At 42.3% G+C, this 20,745-nt stretch overlaps 1 protein-coding gene across 1 annotated transcript; it reads right to left on the reverse strand.

Moving 5' to 3' along the window:
- Positions 1–11,891: 11,891 nt before the first annotated feature.
- On the reverse strand, positions 11,892–17,199 carry LOC120667555 (zinc finger MYM-type protein 5-like). The gene is made up of 2 exons (XM_039947609.1): positions 16,193–17,199; positions 11,892–11,935 (listed from the first exon to the last, which is right to left on the reverse strand). Exons 1-2 carry the CDS (start codon positions 17,091–17,093, stop codon positions 11,892–11,894), a joined length of 945 nt encoding a protein of 314 aa, XP_039803543.1. The 5' UTR covers positions 17,094–17,199.
- Between the last annotated feature and the right edge of the window lie 3,546 nt (positions 17,200–20,745).

Here is a 20,745-nt window from a genome sequence, read left to right on the forward strand (position 1 = left end):
TATTTATTTTTAGCCCATTTGATTGACCGCATAAATTGGTCCACTTCAGACTTTTGTCTCATCGATGTATAGTTCCAGGCATATCTTTGCTGTTGTTTCTAACTCTTTTCTTTTACTTCATTTTCTCGAGCTATTGCGGCCAATTTCTCCATTTTCAATTTTTTTCCTCCATACATTTAAAGTGTGTTTCACATCCGATGCACCTAATGGAGAAGTTCCCTATTTAATTCAGCTCAGTTGCTGAGTTTAGATTGTGCCTCAAAGCTTGCTATTTTTTGTGAGCGAAGAGGAACAACAGCAACGACTGATTTGAATAATTTGTTATGTATCGTAGATTCGTAGGCTATCGACTTAGTGCTAGCTTGGCAGAGCTCCAGCTGTGGCTGAAACAACTCTGGTTGTATATAATTTGTGTATGAAGTAATAAAGTAATAAATATAATTATAGAATAAACATTTATTTATTGATGAGGGTGAGCATATTTGTGTCCGGCGTTGGTCATGGACCAGAACTGATCGACCTGACCTTGATTTGCTAAAAAAATAGACATATTCTTTTTTACATTTCCTCTTTTATTTGAACCTAATTAGGAACGGATCGGATATGTTTTAAGGTGTCAACTTTTCTTTTTTTCTTTAAACCTGATCGGAGACATGATTACGGAAGATGGAGTCCGATTCCTTTTCATGTTAAAAAACTAATAATGTCTAATTCTAATAGATACCAATAATATGGATGTACTCTTTGAAGTAATATAGACCGCTAGATTTTCATAAAATCCTACGGTGTAAATCTTTCTCTTTTTTAGATTAATGTGGTAATTTCTTCGCCCTCTCGGTCGAACGTGGTGGCTTCTGCACTACTACCGCCCAATCAAGACCTGTCCTCAACTCCTCATGTCACGGTCATCTTTCATCACACAGGATAAAACTTAGGAGCCTGTGAATGTTGATTTGTACTGCTTGTTATCCGGTCCTAGTACTGTTCCCCCACTGAACCATCATTAGCATCTGCTGCTCCAAGACGACACCAAAATACAAACGGGAAAAAAACGCGTACCCTACCTTCGTTCGTCTCGTCAACTGAAGATGAACTCAGAACTCATCAACCGTAGCAATAATGACGCAGCCATTTGACGGTGGTTGCGACCGGCTAGCCACCGGCCGCCCATCCGAGTCAAGATGCTAACGGGTAAGGAAAGAGTATGTATTGGTTTTCTTTTCCATATATTCATTTTCTTCTCTAGCACTAATAATCTAATATCTTCTCTATATATTTGATATGGACTCTTTCGATTAATAATGTAGGCCGTTGGATCTTCATAAAATCCAACGGTGCAAATTCTTCTCTTTTTTAGATTAACGTGGGAATTTCAAGACCCTCTCGGCGAACGTGGTGGCTTCTTTTAACACTTCTTTAATAATATAATAGATGCTAATGTGAGAATTGTTAGATAAATAGGCAATTTTTAGTATATTTTAATTCTAAATATTATTATTATCAATTTTATGGTATAAATGAGTGACGTTGTGCGGACAAAAAATGTGCTTGTGTTCATGTTATTCTCGCTAATAAACATGAACAAAATGATAAACCAGAGTTGGTTTAGAGTGTACTCTAAGGCGGGACCAGTGCCGGTGGCACCGGGTGCGCCGTTCCCATAACTAGACATTGTGTCGGTTAGGGTTGTTCGATGTAGCCGAACTTAGTCGTTGCAGTGTAGATGGCCGTCGGGAAGTAGTTGAGATGATCTTGATGTTCACTTGGGGAACATAGGTACGACCGCTGGGATGTAGAGGACGTAGACGTTCGTCCACCAGGAAGTAGAGGACGTAGACGTTCGGCCACCTGGAAGTAGACGAAGTAGTTGTTCAGAGAGCGAGCAGTTGCGTCAAGACGCTCCCCAAAAACCTGATTGCCCCGCTATCCCGCGCAGTGCTAGCGATGGGGATTGCAGAAAGCAGCTGAGGGAGAAGGGAGAGGTCTCCTAAGCAGAAGTACCTGAAGCTTGTAGTGCTTGTGTATCTGAGATGAGAGGAGGGGGCTGGTTTATATAAGTGTGGAGGCGCCTCAGGGCTGGTTTATATAAGTGTGGAGGTGCCTCAAATTCAACGAATCTGGACGCTCTAATGAGCTTTGATGTAGTGCTTGTGTGTCTGAGATGAGAGGAGGGGGCTGGTTTATATAAGTGTGGAGGTGCCTCAGATTCAATGAACCTGGACGCTTTAATGAGCTTTGATTAGCGACAGTTACTGGTCTTCTGCTGACCCGGTTACCACTTCTACGGACCCTCTCCTAGGCAGTGCCAGCACGAGAGCCTCCATGACAGCTACACCTCCAGTCAGCTCGGACCCGCAGCTCCCGTCCGTCACCAAGGGTTCTCCGTCCAACGACGACGACGACCTGGACCGCTTCCTCGTCGTGCCGCGACAGCAGGACCCGTAGCTCGCCTTTTTGGTGCTTTGATGCCAAAGGGGGAGAGAGGTAGGGGGAGTTGGAGTCAGGGGGAGGGTAGAGCTAAAGAGAGCTCGTAGTTACAGGACTTTGATGTTTTATATCTCTTTTGGTGTTAGTTCATGGATATGTACATTTGACTCTTGCGTATGCTGTGTTTTGAGACATATCTATGGATTATGTTTGAGCCGTTGAGCTCTTTGGTTCTTTTTCGAGTTTGCTTGAGTTTCTCCTGTTTCCCTTTCTCGCTCGCTCGTTATTTTTATTGATTGTGTTGTCATCAATCACCAAAAAGGGGGAGATTGTAAGCATCTAGGCCCTCTAGGTATGTTTCGGTGATTAATGACAACCATTATTGTGACTAATGAGTTTGTGCAGCTTAATGAAATATTATCGCTCATTGGATCATATGTTAAAGAAGCCCCTAAATTTCATTATTCAAAAAGGCGATCTCGGTATTCAACTCAAGCATATAACAAGACTAAGGATCTTTCTAGTCCTAAGTGTCGCAAGGTTGAGAAGGACACTTAGGTTAGTATATGTTTTATAGTTTTGTAGAGGTCGCACTATTAAGAGGGGCTAAGGCTAAGTAACTTGAGCATGGACATGGTCAATCAAAAATGGATGCACACTATGGTCACTCAGGTTCTTAGAAGTTCAAATAAGTGGTTTTCAACTTATATCTCAAGAATATTTGGATTTCATTCAAGACTCAGATCAGAAAAGGCAAAATCAGAAAAAGTCTATACACCGGTTTAACCGACGACTCCAATTTTCTATACATCGGTTAAACGCAGTTATTAGAGTCTGGACAAGTACATACACCGGATCAACCGACGATATTTGAAATTAACGTCGGTGCAATTGTCCAGAAGGTTGGTTTTCCAGGGTTTTTCAGGCTTATACTCACCGGTTAAACCGACGATATTTGAAATTAGCGTCGGTGCAGTTGTCCAGAGAGTTGGGTTTTCCAGGGATTTCTAAAGTTATACTCACTGGTTAAACCGACGATGGATTTGAGTTAGCGTCGGTGCAGTTGTCCAGAGAGTTGGTTTTTCAGTTGATCAGTGGACAACTACACTCACCGGTTAAACCGATGATACGTCAGTTAAATTGCCCGAGTTGTAACGGCTAGTTTTCCAAATGTGCAGTTTACATTCATCGGTTAAACCGACGATGACTTTTGGAGGACCGTCGGATTAACCGGCGTTGCGTACTTTTCTGGCAGCTTTTCTCCAACGGCTCTATCCGCGTGAGCTGCCTATATATACCCCTCCAATGGGTCATTTTGAAGTCTCTTGACACCAGGCAACATTCATACACTCATACTATTGTTGAGAGCCACCTTGAGCTTCATATTCCACACATTTGATCATTCAATCATCCAAGAAGCAAGACTAAGGACTTGAGTAGAGAGAAGCTTGTGTGCATCCGTTCTTGGTGATCGGTTCTTGCTCAAGTGAAGGCCCTAGCTTGTTACTCTTGGTGATTGGCAGCACCTAGGCGATCTTGGTGATTGAGGTGTTTCTTCCGGAGCTTGCCAAGTTGATTGTGGGAGCCCGAAGAAGTTTGTACGTGGTTTGAGCTCCACCAAGCCGGGATGGTGAACGGAGACTCTTAGTGAGCACCCTCGTCTCGGTGACTTGAGAGGTGACAAGACTCTTAGTGAATGTCACAACGTGGATTAGGGGTGTGTGCCAACACATCGACACCACAGGAAAAAATACGGTCGTCTCTTGCCCACTCTTTACTTTCAAGCACTTACTTTCATGCAATTATTCATGTGCTTGACCTTAGAGATCATAACTTAGCTCTATTTTGCTTAGTTTTATATCTTGTTGTATCCTTTATAGCTTGTGTAGTTTGCTTAGTTAGCCGGTTGGTGAATTGAGCCTTACTAGTATTGCATAGGTTAAGGTTGCTTTATTTTGTTTTGGAAATTTGAAAAAATCCCAATTCACCCCCCTCTTGGTCCATCGATCCTTACAATTGGTATCAGAGCCTCGTTGCTCATTTGGATCATTAGGCTTCACCGCCTAGAGCTATGGCCAAGATGGGTGGATCATCTCCTCACTTCGAGGGCAAGAACTTTGCTTATTGGAAAGTTCGCATGGCCGCATATCTTGATGCGATTGCCCCCAAAGTGTGGTTAGCGACTAAGACCGGGTTCACCGGAAATCCCACCCCCGAACAACTAAAGTGGAATGCTAAGGCTAGAAATGCAATTTTCGAAGCCATTAGTGAGGAAGTCTTTGCTAGAGTCAATGACATGGACTTGACAAGTGATATTTGGAAGGAACTCATTGAAATTCATGAAGGCTCCACAAAAGTTCGTGAGCAAAAATATCACTTGTTTAGAGCTAAGTATGATTCTTTTAAAATGCTAGCTCATGAAAATTGCAATGATATGTATTCACGCTTGAATGTCATTGTCAAAGATATTAATGCTCTTGAAGTATCTAAAATTGACAGTGGCTTCATCAACCACAAAATAGTCATGCTCCTTCCGAAGCCCAAATACAATATCATCAACGCTATGGTTCAAAAGGAGAATCTTGATACAATGGAAGTGGGAGAGCTTGTGGGCAAAATTCGTGCTCATGAAATGTGTATTTTTGGTACGTCCGAAGAGCCAACTACAAGCAAAACAATTGCTCTCAAAACCAAGGCCAACAAGTACCGCAAGCTCAAGATGATCAAGTAAGAATCAAGCTCAAGCAATGAAGAAGATGATCATCATGAAAACTCATCCGATGATGAAGATGATGGAGAACTTGCTCTCATGATGAGAAAGTTCACACGCTTAAGTGACAAGATCAACAAGAAGGGTTACAACTTTGACCCTAAAAGAAGAATGTTCCGGCCAAGGGAAGATGTCAAGAACAAAACATGCTACAATTGTGGAGATAAAGGTCACATCTCTCCTGATTGCCCCAAGCCGGACAAGAGAAAGAAGGATAACAAGAGCAAGCATCGCCATGATTCAAGCGGTGATGATGAAGATGAAAAGAAGAACAAGAACAAGAAACTTGGGAAGAAGAAGAGCCATGACAAGAAGACCAAACTCTTCCCAAAGAAGAAAGGCAACACCAAGAGAAGCTTTTTGGTGGAAAAACAAGAATGGGTGACCGATGTCTCATCAAGTGAAGAATCAAGTGATGAAGAAGACATCGTCACCATTGCCCTCACCAATGAAGAACCATTGCTACCTCCACCTCCTATGTGCCTCATGGCAAAAGGTAACACAAAGGTATGTGAGGAGGATAGTGATAGTGATAGTGATAGTGATGATGAGCTTGATCCCAATGAATTTGCTAACCTCATCAATGAGTATACATCCGTCATCAAGAGGGAAAAGGGCAAGGTCAAGCTTCTTGAGAGCACTCATTCCAAGCTAGAGCTAGCTCACGCCAATTTGCTTGGCAAGTACAATGACTTGCTCAAAAAGCACCATGAGTCACTTGCACTTGCTAAGCAAGTTGAAGAGAGTAAAAAAAGCTCAAGCAAGAGCATAGGGAGTTAGCTCCCAAATATCAAGAGTTTGAGTTTGCCTATGAAGCAATTGACCCGAGTCTTGAGAACTGTATCAATGAAAATATTGAAAAGGTCAATGCTTCTACTTCATGTGATGACCTACTCAATGATGCACATGCTACTAATGTTGTGCCCGAGCTTGCTCCTTCTAGGGAAAAGGAATTGATGGATCAAGTGGCAAGCCTCAAGAGTAGTGTGGAGAAGCTCTCACGAGGAGAATACATACACAAGGAAATTCTCTTCAACAATATTCGTGACTATGGCAAGAGAGGTCTTGGTTCATTTCTGGAGCCAAACCAAGGCACTACTCCTTCTCCGGAGATCAAGACTAGCTTCATAAAAGAAGTTGGATCATATTGTCAATATTGCCAAGTCACCGGGCACCACACTAGGGAGTGTCCTTTGCCATCACGTCCTAAAAATTACTCATCTATGCATCAAAATAACCACTTTCTTTTGAGTAAGGTAAAGGGCAAGGTGAAGGCCAAATTCATTGGCAAAATCACAAAGGAAGCAAAGAAGAAGCTCCCCAAGCAACTTTGGGTTCCCAAAGCTCTTGTCACACATGTGCAAGGCCCAAAGCTCGTTTGGGTTCCAAAAACTCAAAAATGATTCTCATTTGTGTAGGTGAACTATAAAGCCGGCGGAAAACATTGGGTACTTGATAGCGGTTGCTCTCAGCACATGACCGGCAATGATAGGTTGTTCACCTCTCTTGAAGACCCCGGCGATCATGAACATATCACCTATGGAGATAACTCAAGGAGAAAAGTTTTAGGTTTGGGTAGAATAGCAATTTCTAAAGATTTATCTATTTCTAATGTCTTGTTTGTAGAATCGCTTAGTTTTAATCTTATTTCAATTGCTCAATTATGTGATCTTGGACTAACGTGTACCTTTGACAAGAATGGTGTTGTAGTAACCTTTGAAGAAGACAAGTCATTGGTATTCACGGGGTTTAGGCATGGCAACATTTACTTGGTGGATTTCTCTTCAAAGCAAACAAGCTCCATGACATGCCTCTTCACCAAGTCGTCTCTTGGGTGGCTTTGGCATAGAAGAATTGCTCATATTGGCATGAGCAACCTCAAGAAAGCCCACAAGAGAGGGATGATCACCGGCTTGAAGGATGTCACCTTTGACAAGAACAAACTATGTAGTGCATGTCAAGCCGGAAAGCAAGTTGCAACACATCATCCCATCAAGACGATGTTGTCTACCTCCAAGCCGCTCGAGCTACTTCACATGGATTTTTTTGTCCAACCACATACAAGAGCATTGGTGGTAACCTCTATTGCCTAGTAATCGTTGATGATTTTTCACGTTATACTTGGGTCATGTTTCTAGGCGATAAGAGTGAAACTCCGGAAGTCTTCAAGACATTTGCAAGAAGAACTCAAAGGGAGTACAACTCCCCAATTGAGAAGATCCGGAGTGACAACGGCACCGAGTTCAAGAATATGAAGATTGAAGAATGGTGCGATGAAGAGGGCATCAAGCATGAGTTCTCCGCCACCTACACGCCTCAACAAAATGGAGTGGTGGAAAGAAAGAACAAAATACAAATTACTCTAGCAAGATCAATGTTGGATGATTATGGCATGTCCGAGAGGTTTTGGGCGGAAGCAATCAATACGGCGTGCCATGCATCCAACCGGGTGTATCCCCACCGACTCCTCAAAAAAACGCCATATGAACTCATCACCGGGAAGAAACCAAACATATCCTACTTTCGAGTCTTTGGTTGCAAATGCTTCATTTATAAGAAGAAAATGCTCGGTAAGTTTGAGAGTAGATGTGATGAAGGATTCTTTCTTGGTTATGCATCAAACTCCAAAACATATAGAGTATTCAATGAAACCTCCGGATTAGTTGAAGAAACATGTGATGTGGAGTTTGATGAATCTAATGGCTCCCAAGAGGAGGTTGTTGGCTATGACAATGTAGGTGATGAGGAGATTGAAGAAGCTTTGAAGAAGATGTCCATTGGGGATATCAAGAAGGAAGAGGTGCATGAAGGCAATGATCAAGGGGGGGGACCTTCCTCGTCTACACCAAGCATGTCCATGGCACCCCAAGTGGATGAATATAAAGAAAAAGATGATCCACAATCTCAAAAAAGTGTTCCAACGCCAACACCCCAAGTTCAAGAACAAGAAGAGCAAAATGTTCCACCACAAGCACAAGTCATCCATGATCCACGTCAACAAACATCCACGCATGAACCGTTAGTGAAGCATGGTCATATCTCCAAGGATCATCCAATTTATCAAATCATTGGTAGTCCCTCCAAGGGAGTAAGAACTCGCTCTAAACATGCTTCATTTTGCGAACATTACTCGTTTGTTTCTTGTATTGAACCCACTAGCATAGAGGAAGCGCTTGAGGATTCGGATTGGGTGATGGCCATGCAAGAAGAATTGAACAACTTCACTCGCAATGAAGTTTGGGTCCTCGAAGCTCCTCTGAAAAATAAGAACAACATCAGCACTAAGCAGGTCTTCCGAAATAAGCAAGATGAACATGGGGTGGTGGTACGCCATAAAGCAAGACTTATGGCAAAAGGGTTTTCTCAAGTCGAAGGTTTGGATTTTGGTGAAACTTTTGCTCCGGTCTCAAGACTTGAAGCTATCCGCATCCTTCTTGCTTACTCTTCTCATCATAATATCAAGTTATATCAAATGGATATGAAAATTGAATTCTTAAATGGCGTTATTAATGAACTTGTTTATGTTGAGCAACCTCCCGGGTTTGAAGATCCGAGGAATCCTAACCATGTTTATAGGTTCCACAAGGCACTCCACGGGCTCAAGCAAGCTCCAAGGGCTTGGTATGAGAGGCTTCGTGACTTCCTAATCATGCAAGGCTTCAAGATCGGGAGGGTGGACACCACATTGTTCACAAAAGGCGTCAACGGGGATCTTTTCATTTGTCAAATCTATGTTGATGATATTATCTTTGGCTCAACTAATGATTTACTAAGCTATGAGTTTGCTACCATGATGTCTAGGGAATTCGAGATGTCCATGATTGGTGAATTGACCTTCTTCCTTGGTTTTCAAGTCAAACAATTGAAGAAATGGACTTTCATCCATCAAGAAAAATATACTAAAGATATCTTGAAGAAGTTCAAGATGGATGAGTGCAACCCGATCAAGACATCCATGGCAACCAATGGGCATCTCGACTTGGATGTGGACGGTAAACCGGTTGATCAATCCCTCTATCATTCTATGATAGGGTCTTTGCTTTACCTTACCGCATCTAGGCCCGATATAATGTTTAGTGTGTGCTTGTGTGCCCGTTTTCAAGCAAACCCAAAGGAATCACACCTCTCGGCTGTGAATAGGATCCTTCGATATCTCAAGCACACCCCAAGCATAGGCTTGTGGTACCCCCAGGGCGCTAGCTTAGATCTCTTGGGATACTCGGATTCAGATTTTGCCGGAAGCCGTGTGGATCGCAAGAGTACCTCCGGGGGTTGCCACTTGCTTGGGCGTTCTCTAGTTTCTTGGTCGAGTAAGAAGCAAAATTCTGTGGCTTTGTCCACCGCGGAAGCAGAATATATAGCTGCCAGTGCATGTTGTGCCCAAATCCTATATATGAAGCAAACCCTTTTGGACTTTGGTGTGAAATTAGATAGGATACCACTCCTTTGTGACAATGAAAGTGCCATAAAAATTGCCAAAAATCCGGTTCAACACCCTCGCACAAAGCACATTGATATTCGCCATCACTTCTTGCGTGATCACGAAGCTAAAGGAGACATATCTCTTCAAGGTGTGAGATCCGAGGAGCAATTGGCGGATATATTCACAAAACCATTAGACGAGAGTACTTTTGTTAGGCTAAGGAATGAGCTTAATGTATTAGATGCGGCAAATGTCATGTAAGTTGCCATGTCATATAGAAAAATGCATGCATATAGGACACTTGTCTAACCATGGTAAGGTAGTGATGAGCATGGGTTTAGCTAGAGGTGGTGGTCCACTTGTTTTCCTCTAGGCTTGTAGAAAGGCTCATCATGAAGAAACTTCCCATGGGTTCAAATTTGACAAGTAGAACTTAAATTCTTGTTATGCATTTCTTGTCATGTAGATGTGCACTTCATATTTACCCTTCTCTCGCATGTGGTTGTAGCTTGCACCATCATTGCATGCGTAAGGGTCACAAATGAGATCACTTGATGAAAATGAGACTTGTTTCATATGCAAGATCTTAATTCATGAAAAGTGAAAAGAGCAAAGTGTTAGGTGCGTTATTACCTAGTGAGTCATGTCATAATGAGTTTGAAGCTCTCTATCTTCAATATTCCTATGACATGGCTCATACATTTTATTTGGCGCTTTGTCTCGCTTTACGGCTTTTTCCTTGTGTTTGAAAAGAAAACTATTAAGCTAGTGTGCTATCCTAAGTATTTTGAGGGGTAAAGTCACCTATGCAAGTCCATTAACTTGAGTTTAGTTGAATTTTATAAGTTTATTGGACTTAGCATAGAAGAGTGAGTTGAGTGAAGGTTTTTCGGGTTCACCGGTTAAACCGACGCTTAATGGAACTACACCATCGGTTTAACCGGCGTTACTAAGTTCTGTCTCAGCTCAGTCAAATCTAGGCGTTCAACTGGCGTATGCAATTATCACATCATCGGATCAACCGGTGAACGTAATGCAGTTCTGACCTAGCAATCAACTGATGCTTTCAGTGTTCAACCGGCGGGTTCAAAATTCATATCGTCGGTTCAACTGGTGTTCAGATGGGTTTCTGCTGAAGTCTCTGGACAACTGAACCGATGCATTCAACCGGCGTTCTAAACCTAAACATCGGATTAACCGGCATTAAGAAAAATCACGGGGCCCACATGTCATATATGTTTCTTGCTCGCGCCGCCGGCCTCTCTTCCTCGTTCTGTTCCACCTGTTTCCTCCCGACTCGAGCGCCGCCGCTCGCTCCATGTGCCGCCTGCACGCCGCCCGCCCAAGCCGCCGCCACCGCGCCTCGCACCACCGCGCGCCATCCACGCCACCGCGCGCTATCCACGCCACCGCGTGTCATCCACGCCGCCAGCGCCGCTCCAATTCACGCGCAGCCACAGCCGCCCACGTGCGCCACCGTCTGTGCACCGCCGCCACCGCTGTGCGCCTCCACACCGCCCGTGCGCCACCGCCGCTGTGCACCTCCGCACCGCCTTCACGCACAGATAAGGATGGATCTAGACATCCGAATTCTTAGAATAAATTTAATATTTTAAAATAGGTATGCTTAAAATTTTATTCTAATCTTTTTTTATATTATCAAGCATATTATTACACATAAGAATAAAATTTTGTATAGATTTTTTATGTATTATTTGCTCCCTACAATTAAAAAGGTGAAAAAAGATTCGAATCCGTATCCGATCCGTATTCGAATTTTTATATCTATTATTTGAGAATATATATGATAAATTTGAGGTTTAGTTTTTATGAATCTTTACAAGATTAATGTTAAATACAAGGCTATGAATTTACATAGTAAATTCTATATCTTATTTGTCCATAATCGAAGAAAAATGACAAAAAATCTGACATTCGAATAAACATCCGAATCCATCCTTACGCACAGAGCCGTCGCTGCCGCATCTCACGCCATTCACCACTCAGCCGCAGTGTGCGCGCAAGGTGTTTTACGTTTTGCCTGAACCGAGATAGGTCGCGAGAAGAGGAAGGGCAAGGAAATTGTGGTCGAGAAGCCGGTCCGCAAGCGGACCCGTGCAGAGAGGGAGACCGAGAGGGCCGAGATGGTGGCCAAGGCCGCCGAGGAGCAGGCGTCGGGTCGTGCTCGTCCGTTCGGGATCCGTGAGCAGCCAGCCAGGGGCAGAGACAGAGGTATGGGCATGGTCTGAGGTGCCAGGGCCACCAGGGCCACTACACAGCAGACAGAGGGAGATTCGTCTGAGGGGAGCCGGCAGCTGCAGAGTCAGATCACTCAGATTCATATGCAGCACAGTCAGAGCAGTCTCAGGGGCAGAGTACTCAAGGGTCACCGACTCCACGACATTCTGGCCGCTCTCGGCAGTCGTCTGAGGGAGGTTCTCCGCCCTCGACCGAGCGTCGTACTGGACCGAGGACGCGAGGAGGTCACCAGCCACAGGAGCCTCGCAGGTCCACAACTGCAGCAGTAGCAGCTCGCAGAGCCGAGGCCCTAGAGGCCGAGCGCGCAGTGTTCAGGATGGATACTGTTGTGCGTCTGGAGCTAGGTGTGCTACTCCAGAACTTGACCAAGGCCAATGCGGCGAAGGTCAAGAGGCTCAGGTGGAGTGTGACAGAGGAGGACTGGTTCCCCGTGACCTGTGACAGCAGGGTTGACCGTAGGTTCTGGACGCTTCTTCAGGCCAGTTTCTACGAGACCTATCAGAGGCGGGGACATCGGATCTTTCCGCATAGAGTGCTCGACTGGGTTTCACTGAGGACAGCCGCAGGGGGAGCAGATGTCAGAGAGCACTTTGCACACTTCAGAGGTCTGCCCAGGCTACTTGAGATGGAGCAGAACAGATACATTGAGGACTGGGTCAGAGTGTTCTATGCCACTGCCTGGATTGCTCCCGAGCGCAGAGCCGTGCACTTCATGTTTGGAGGCCAGGTCTTTGGTTTGTCGAGGGCGACCATTGCAGGGATCCTTGGAGTCGACTTGGTCGATGTCTCCCTGCACGAGAGAGTATACGGAGACGCAGATCCACCTCACAAGGCGATGATTGGCGGGATAGCACTTTCTCACGAGGCGATCTCTCGGTGCTTCCGTCAGCCTTTCCCAGCCTCGTATGCCAGAGTCCCTAGCTTGCTGACCCCAGAGGAGTACACAGTTCACATGGCCCTCCGGAGGACACTGTTACCGAGGAGTGGCTACCTAGAGGGGTTTACAGGACTGCAGCAGCTACTGCTTCTACACATCCTCACCATGAGCCTTTTGACATTGTCGACTTCATTTTGGCTGAGATCGAGGATGTGATCACTGACGGGATGGGGATCGTGAGGTAGTTCCCTTATGCACACTGGATCAGTTATATTTGTTCTATGATTGTGCCAGCTGAGTCACCCATCAGCGGTGTCTATCGTCAGGATGAGGCTCCCAGGTTCCCAGTCTACCGTCCCACTGCACCACAGGATCGGAGGAGGGGCAGATAGGCAGACAGAGCTGCTATGGCACGGCTGTCAGCTGAGGTGCAGGCCCGAGTGGCCGAGGAGGACGAGGCACTACTAGCAGCAGAGGCACAGCTTCCCGGAGGAGATGATGAGATTCACTGGTCTGAGCTTGAGACAGACTCCTCCGAGGATGACGAGTACTTTCCTGCAGCATCAGCCAGTCACGACCACGAGGCAGGAGGGTCCAGAGAGTCACCTCCATCATCACCAGCAGCTGCTACTATCTCAGAGTCCCAGGTGACTCAGCCGTTCGAGCTCACCTCTCTCCTTCAGCAGCTTGTCACTCAGCAGAGAGAGAGGATCGGATCGCACAGGAGGAGGCCAGGAGAGCCCATGAGGCTCAGCTTGAAGCTATTCAGAGGGAGGCTGCCCGAGACCGTGCTGCAGCCAAGGAGCGTTTTGTCGGGCTAATTGACCGAGTCTCTCAGAGGACAGACGCTCAGTTCCAGCAGATGCAGCAGGGCATGATGGCGATGTTCGGGATGATCACACAGCTTTACACTCACACCGGACTCGCCCCACAGCAGCCAGGACTTCAGGGTGTTGGAGCACCTCAGCTTGCAGTTACTCCAATTCCAGCCCCTACTGCAGCTCCAGCTTCTTCGACGACACCGGAGACCACGTTCTCGATGTCCGCACTTCTTGGGTCTGCCGGTCGTCCGCTCTTCTCGCCACTCCCAGCGACTACGCTCTTTCAGGACTCACCGTCAGCGGTTTAGTCAGTAGCCCTCCCCATCATACCTCAGGTACCACCTTCAGGGGGAGGAGGAGGAGAGGAGTCTATACTTCCGCAGTCGACGCAGCCGGCAGCCTTAGCAGTCATGACTTCAGATGTTGACACTTCTTCTGCTGACCCGGTTACCACTTCTACGGACCCTCTCCCAGGCAGTGCCAGCACGAGAGCCTCCACGACAGCTACACCTCCAGTCAGCTCGGACCCGCAGCTCCCGTCCGTCACCGAGGGTTCTCCGTCCGACGACGACGACGACCTGGACCGCTTCCTCGCCGTGCTGCGACAGCAGGACTCGTAGCTCGCCTTTTTGGTGCTTTGATGCCAAAGGGGGAGAGAGGTAGGGGGAGTTGGAGTCAGGGGGAGGGTAGAGCTAAAGAGAGCTCGTAGTTACAGGACTTTGATGTTTTACATCTCTTTTGATGTTAGTTCATGGATATGTACATTTGACTCTTGCGTATGCTGTGTTTTGAGACATATCTATGGATTTTGTTTGAGCCGTTGAGCTCTTTGGTTCTTTTTCGAGTTTGCTTGAGTTTCTCCTGTTTACCTTTCTCGCTCTCTTGTTATTTTTATTGATTGTGTTGTCATCAATCACCAAAAAGGGGGAGATTGTAAGCATCTAGGCCCTCTAGGTATGTTTCAGTGATTAATGACAATCATTATTGTGACTAATGAGTTTGTGCAGCTTAATGAAATATTATCGCTCATTGGATCATATGTTAAAGAGGCCCCTAATTTCATTATTCAAAAAGGCAATCTCAGTATTCAACTCAAGCATATAACAAGACTAAGAATCTTTCTAGTCCTAAGTGTCGCAAGGTTGAGAAGGACACTTAGGTTAGTATATGTTTTATAGTTTTGTAGAGGTCGCACTATTAAGAGGGGCTAAGGCCAAGTAACTTGAGCATGGACATGGTCAATCAAAAATGGATGCACACTATGGTCACTCAGGTTCTTAGAATTTCAAATAAGTGGATTTCAACTTATATCTCAAGAATATTTGGATTTCATTCAAGACTCAAATCAGAAAAGACAAAATCAGAAAAAGTCTATACACCGGTTTAACCGACGACTCCAATTTTCTATACATCGGTTAAACGCAGTTATTAGAGTCTGGACAAGTACATACACCGGATCAACTGACGATATTTGAAATTAACGTCGGTGCAATTGTCCAGAAGGTTGGTTTTCCAGGGTTTTTCAGGCTTATACTCACCGGTTAAACCGACGATATTTGAAATTAACGTCGGTGCAGTTGTCCAGAGAATTGGTTTTTCCAGGGATTTCTAAAGTTATACTCACCGGTTAAACCGACGATGGATTTGAGTTAGCGTCGGTGCAGTTGTCCAGAGAGTTGGTTTTTCAGTTGATCAGTGGACAACTACACTAACTGGTTAAACCGATGATATGTCGGTTAAATTGCCCGAGTTGTAACGGCTAGTTTTCTAAATGGGTAGTTTACATTCATCGGTTAAACCGACGATGACTTTTGGAGGACCGTCGGATTAACCGGCGTTGCGTACTTTTCTGGCAGCTTTTCTCCAATGGCTCTATCCGCGTGAGCTGCCTATATATACCCCTCCAATGGGTCATTTTGAAGTCTCTTGACACCAGGTAACATTCATACACTCATACTATTGTTGAGAGCCACCTTGAGCTTCATATTCCACACATTTGATCATTCAATCATCCAAGAAGCAAGACTAAGGACTTGAGTAGAGAGAAGCTTGTGTGAATCCGTTCTTGGTGATCGGTTCTTGCTCAAGTGAAGGCCCTAGCTTGTTACTCTTGGTGATTGGCAGCACCTAGGCGATCTTGGTGATTGAGGTGTTTCTTCCGGAGCTTGCCAAGTTGATTGTGGGAGCCCGAAGAAGTTTGTACGTGGTTTGAGCTCCACCAAGCCGGGATGGTGAACGGAGACTCTTAGTGAGCACCCTCGTCTCTATGACTTGGGAGGTGACAAGACTCTTAGTGAGTTTCACAACATGGATTAGGGGTGTGTGCCAACACATCGACACAACGGGAAAAAATCCGGTCGTCTCTTGCCCACTCTTTACTTTCAAGCACTTACTTTCAAGCAATTATTCATGTGCTTGACCTTAGATATCATAACTTAGCTCTACCTTGCTTAGTTTCATATCTTGTTGTATCCTTTATAGCTTGTGTAGTTTGCTTAGTTAGCCGGTTGGTGAATTCAGCCTTACTAGTATTGCATAGGTTAAGGTTGCTTTATTTTGTTTTAGAAATTTGAAAAAATCACAATTCACCCCCCTCTTGGTCCATCGATCCTTACAGTCTTGCATCACCAAGTCAAATTCTGCAACCATCTCAACACAAGCTAAGAAATTACCATTGTTATCATTGTAAAGCTGCTCGCTCGATCCTCTAAAAGCCAAATTGCGCTTGCCAATAAATTTTACAATGGAAACTATTCTCAGTAGAACTTGCTTCAAACGTTCTTTCTCCTTTGTGATCTGCTGTTGCAAATCTTTTTCAATTGTTTTTTGCTTGCTCAATCTAGTTTTTAACTCCTTCCAAGTGTTCATGCAAGTAATATGCTCAAAACTATTTTCATGTTCCTTCAGCCTCTCACTAATATGCTTCCAATCTCTAAATCCAATGCCTGATAGTGAATTTGAACTCTTATTATTGTTAGATTTGAAAATCTTACAACAGAAGCAAAACACTCTGTCAGCATCCTTGGAATAAACCAACCATTTTCTATCATGTAACTCCCAGTTGCTCATCTTTTTAGAACAGCAAGCATAAGAAAAATGCCTTGAGTTATCATCTAAAGGAAACTCAAGATTTTCTTGTCTTATATGCCCCTTCTCCACTAAAATATCCCTTGATTTGTTGTCAAGATTTTCCCAATTTCTTGGATCATAGATATCAGTACTAAAAACTGGTTGATCATCAACACTAGCACATTCTGTAGCAGATGGATCAGCTATGTTCTCAGGATCACTCACATTGTTATCATCTTCTTGGATGTCAATGTTTTCTTCTGAACCTCCATTAATTTGTTCCTCCACTGCAATTATGGCCAGTTCCTCGTAATTCCTTGAAGGGTTTGAATTCACCTTAACAAATTTATCAAGGGCTCCTTTCTGTGATGCTATGAACTCATCTTCTCTTTTTCTTTTCTTTCTTTTTTCGTTGCCTGATGGATACTTTCTACTTCTAGATGACATGGCATCACACGGTGATATTTGGGTAAGAACAATCCTGAAATTAAGATGAAGAAAAAAAATACAAGTGGCTCAAAACTAGGGCACAACTAAAATTTACAAGAACTTGCATCCCTAATCCCTTTCTCCTGAACAAATCAAATCTAGCTGCACCATAACTTAATAACAATCCTGAACTTGCATGTTGCAGATGAGTAAAATAGCAAAGCTCAAGTCTAGCTGCACCATAACTAAATTAGCACGGAGACTGATGTACGTTGATAGAGATATATATATTGGTGCAAAATACGGCGTGCCACCTCTGTATATAGTATATATATTGGTGCAAAATGATATGGAGGAGATTAATTTTGATGATGAATATGCTCGTGTCATTTACAAGTGATGGTTCATAGATAATCCGTCTCTTTGTAGTAATGGTTAGTATCCTAAATGGTTGATCAACATCACTCATTCACTCTCCTTGCTAACAGACAGCATGCAGTAAGTAATTCATTGCCAAGTATAAGTTCTGTACCACGTCAGGCAAACCAACGAATCAGTGACTTAACCAATGAAGATTTCATTCCCAGAATTGTGAAAGTGACGACCTAGCCTAAGAGTAGGGAGGGGATGAATTAGGGCGACTTAAAACCTTAATTAACCTATGGCTAGCTAAATCTAGTTTGCACAAAATATAAATTGAAACATGCTATCTAGATGTGCAACTATAATTCCATTAGTGTTATAACACAACCCAAAATAATTCTGCAACATATAGCTAATCCTAGCTTTGAGCTATCTACTACTAGCTAGCTATTGATCACTACTAAAAAACTAGTAGTAGTGGATATTTCAAGACGCATGTAATAGTTTAACTATGTAGGCATGGTCAACTGGCATAGGCATGGTCAACTGGCATCTATATATACTATGTATATCTAGTATAATATGCATGGATGGATGCACACCCAAGCGTTATATATATATATATATATATATATATATATATATATATATATATATATATATATATATATAAACAATACACCGTTCAGTCGAGATGGTAGTTCTACTGTTGCATAATTGCATTCGACACAATCATGCCACACTAGCACTATCTACGGATCTACTGCCAGGTTGCATTCATTATACAAGTTCTTGTTTAGTTGCAAAATTCAAAATTCTAAAACTATCACATCGAAAGAGAATCTTACATGCATGTAGTATTAAATCTAAATGAAATAAAAAACCGAATTGCATAGTTTGCTTGTAAATTAGCGAGATAAATCTAATAAGTATAATTAGACTATGATTAGACACTAAATTGATACAGTACACATATGCTAATGATAAATTAATTAGTCTTAATAAATTTATCTCGTAGTTTACAGACAAGTTCTGTAATTAGTTTTGTGATTAGTCTATATTTAATATTTCAAATATGCAAATATTTTATTTCAAAAACTTTACGGGCGCAACTAAACAGATGCGGACCTCAAATCCAACTACCCTGAGGTTGATGTATAGAGAGATGCTTGCAGGTCCGCACACACAATACAATTCACCGTGCTTCCGGCTGTTTATGTCCCACTCTTGTTTACCTCATGCATAAAGTCCTTAACTATAGCGGCAAATTTTGAGCAAAAGATGGGTCCTACTATATACAACCTCTTACCATCTTTTGATAATTATAGCATTCAATAAATGAGTGGTACCTACCATATTCTTCATTAGAGCAATGCTATGTTGGCTATATTTGATTGCCATGTCATTTTAAACCTACTCCATCTTCTTACTCTCCTCTCATCAAATTTGTTGGAGGCCATGTTGGAGCTGGTTGAGAGCTAATCGCAGACTTGCAGATGCTTCTTTTCTCTCACCTACTCTTTCTCTTGCAACTCAGCATAAATCTGATATATATATATATATATATATATATATATATATATATATATATATATATATATATATATATATATCATGTCTATTTAAGACATTTCTTTTAGCCTTCTTGAATATCCCCGCACATAATCTTAGGATATGGCATTAGGTTGAGTGCCAATTCAGGATTTGACCCCTATGACTCTATAATTTGTGTGTGTGTGTGTATATATATATATATATATATATATATATATATATATATATATATATATATATATATATATATATATATATATAGTAGTCTGGAATCTTCATTGCATCACGGTATGTTTTGATGTTCGACTTATCCTTACTGCAAGCTGTGTTATGTTTTTTAAAATAATATATTATGGTGTTTGAAGAAGACAACATAATCCAATGTTAAAGAAGACACCATATGTGCGCTTAGATGGTCTAGAAATTACCACATCAATTAAAAATAAAATAAAAGAACACATATTTAAAAAAGATTTTTTTATCATCTAATGGCCTATATTCGACTAAAATAAATTAATAACATTATAAGGTGTGCCTTTAGGCAATGTAATTTTTTTGTTCCATTCAGTGTGCTGAAACGGCGGATGTATGTGACAATCTATACTTTTTTTGCTCACAAAAATATACTTTTCTCTTTTTAGTAATACTCTTCGGTTTGAATTTCCAGACTGGAAGGAGTCAGCCAGTCGGGTAGGGGGCCATACCGCCTGGACATTTCGTTGGTGACTAGAATTTGGATGTCAAAATAGGCAAAAATAAACATTCATGAAGCAGTCACGGTGGAATATCTTCGGACAAAATCCTAAGAGCTTTTGTTGCAATGATTGTAAAGTACCAATAGGTATTTTCAGGTACTTTTGCCTTGAAATTTTTTCTGTCCGTTGATTAATGGAAGGTATTTATAAAAATTAAATTAAATTAGTATTTGGACCCACTTTTTGGTACTTGATCCCATATTTTTGTACCACCAAGTACTTTGGTCTAGATACTTCTTATCTTGATCACCGTACGATTATGTCAGATGGACGGCTTTTATTTTTTTCAGTCATTGTAAAAATCTTACTATTACTAGTTAGAGGCTCCTCTGGAGCTTCCACATGAAGCCACCTAGGATCCTAGGTGGACACTCTGAAAAAATAGAAAAAATCTATAAATTCTCAAAAAATCAGAAACATCCCGCCATCAATCTAATAATTCTAATTATAATAACCATCGGATCTGTTATCTTTCATAATAAATTATCCACCTCTACCATTATGAAAATAGACTAAAGTAACCCTCTTAGGTATCTAAATTACCCACCTCTGCCATTATAAAAACAATTTAAAGTACCCCCCTAATATTTGTGTAAATTACCCACATATGCCATTATAAAAATAATACAAATACCTCTCTAAATTTGCATATAAATTATCCAATTATATCATTATTATTACAAGTTAAATTACTCATAAATCTGAATCTAAATTATATAATTATAATAATATATTAAAGTGCATCAATATAAAATTATAAATTATTATTTCTATCATTATTACTATTTATATAAAAATACTACCCACGCTATATGTCACCATATATTCATGTATGATGGAAGAGATAAGAATACCAATTGACAAACAAATAGTTCAACTAAACATATATTGAATACATATGGAGGTGTGATGCAAAATGAAATCTATTGTAACTAGATAATGATAAATATATGTTTTAGAGTATGTGTTAGAATATTTAATAGATGAAAAGGGCGTGA

The sequence above is a fragment of the Panicum virgatum genome, chromosome 3N (assembly GCF_016808335.1).
Source record: "Panicum virgatum strain AP13 chromosome 3N, P.virgatum_v5, whole genome shotgun sequence".
Classification (NCBI taxonomy): Eukaryota; Viridiplantae; Streptophyta; class Magnoliopsida; order Poales; family Poaceae; genus Panicum; species Panicum virgatum.

Bases quoted from the DNA above. Each gene is read 5' to 3' on its own strand.
- LOC120667555 (XM_039947609.1), bottom strand. From the start codon at position 17,093: ATGTCATCTAGAAGTAGAAAGTATCCATCAGGCAACGAAAAAAGAAAG. The intron at 11,936-16,192 runs GTAAGGATCGAT...CTGACTCTGCAG, and splicing joins TGACTTGGTGATGCAAGACT to CTGCCGGCTCCCCTCAGACG.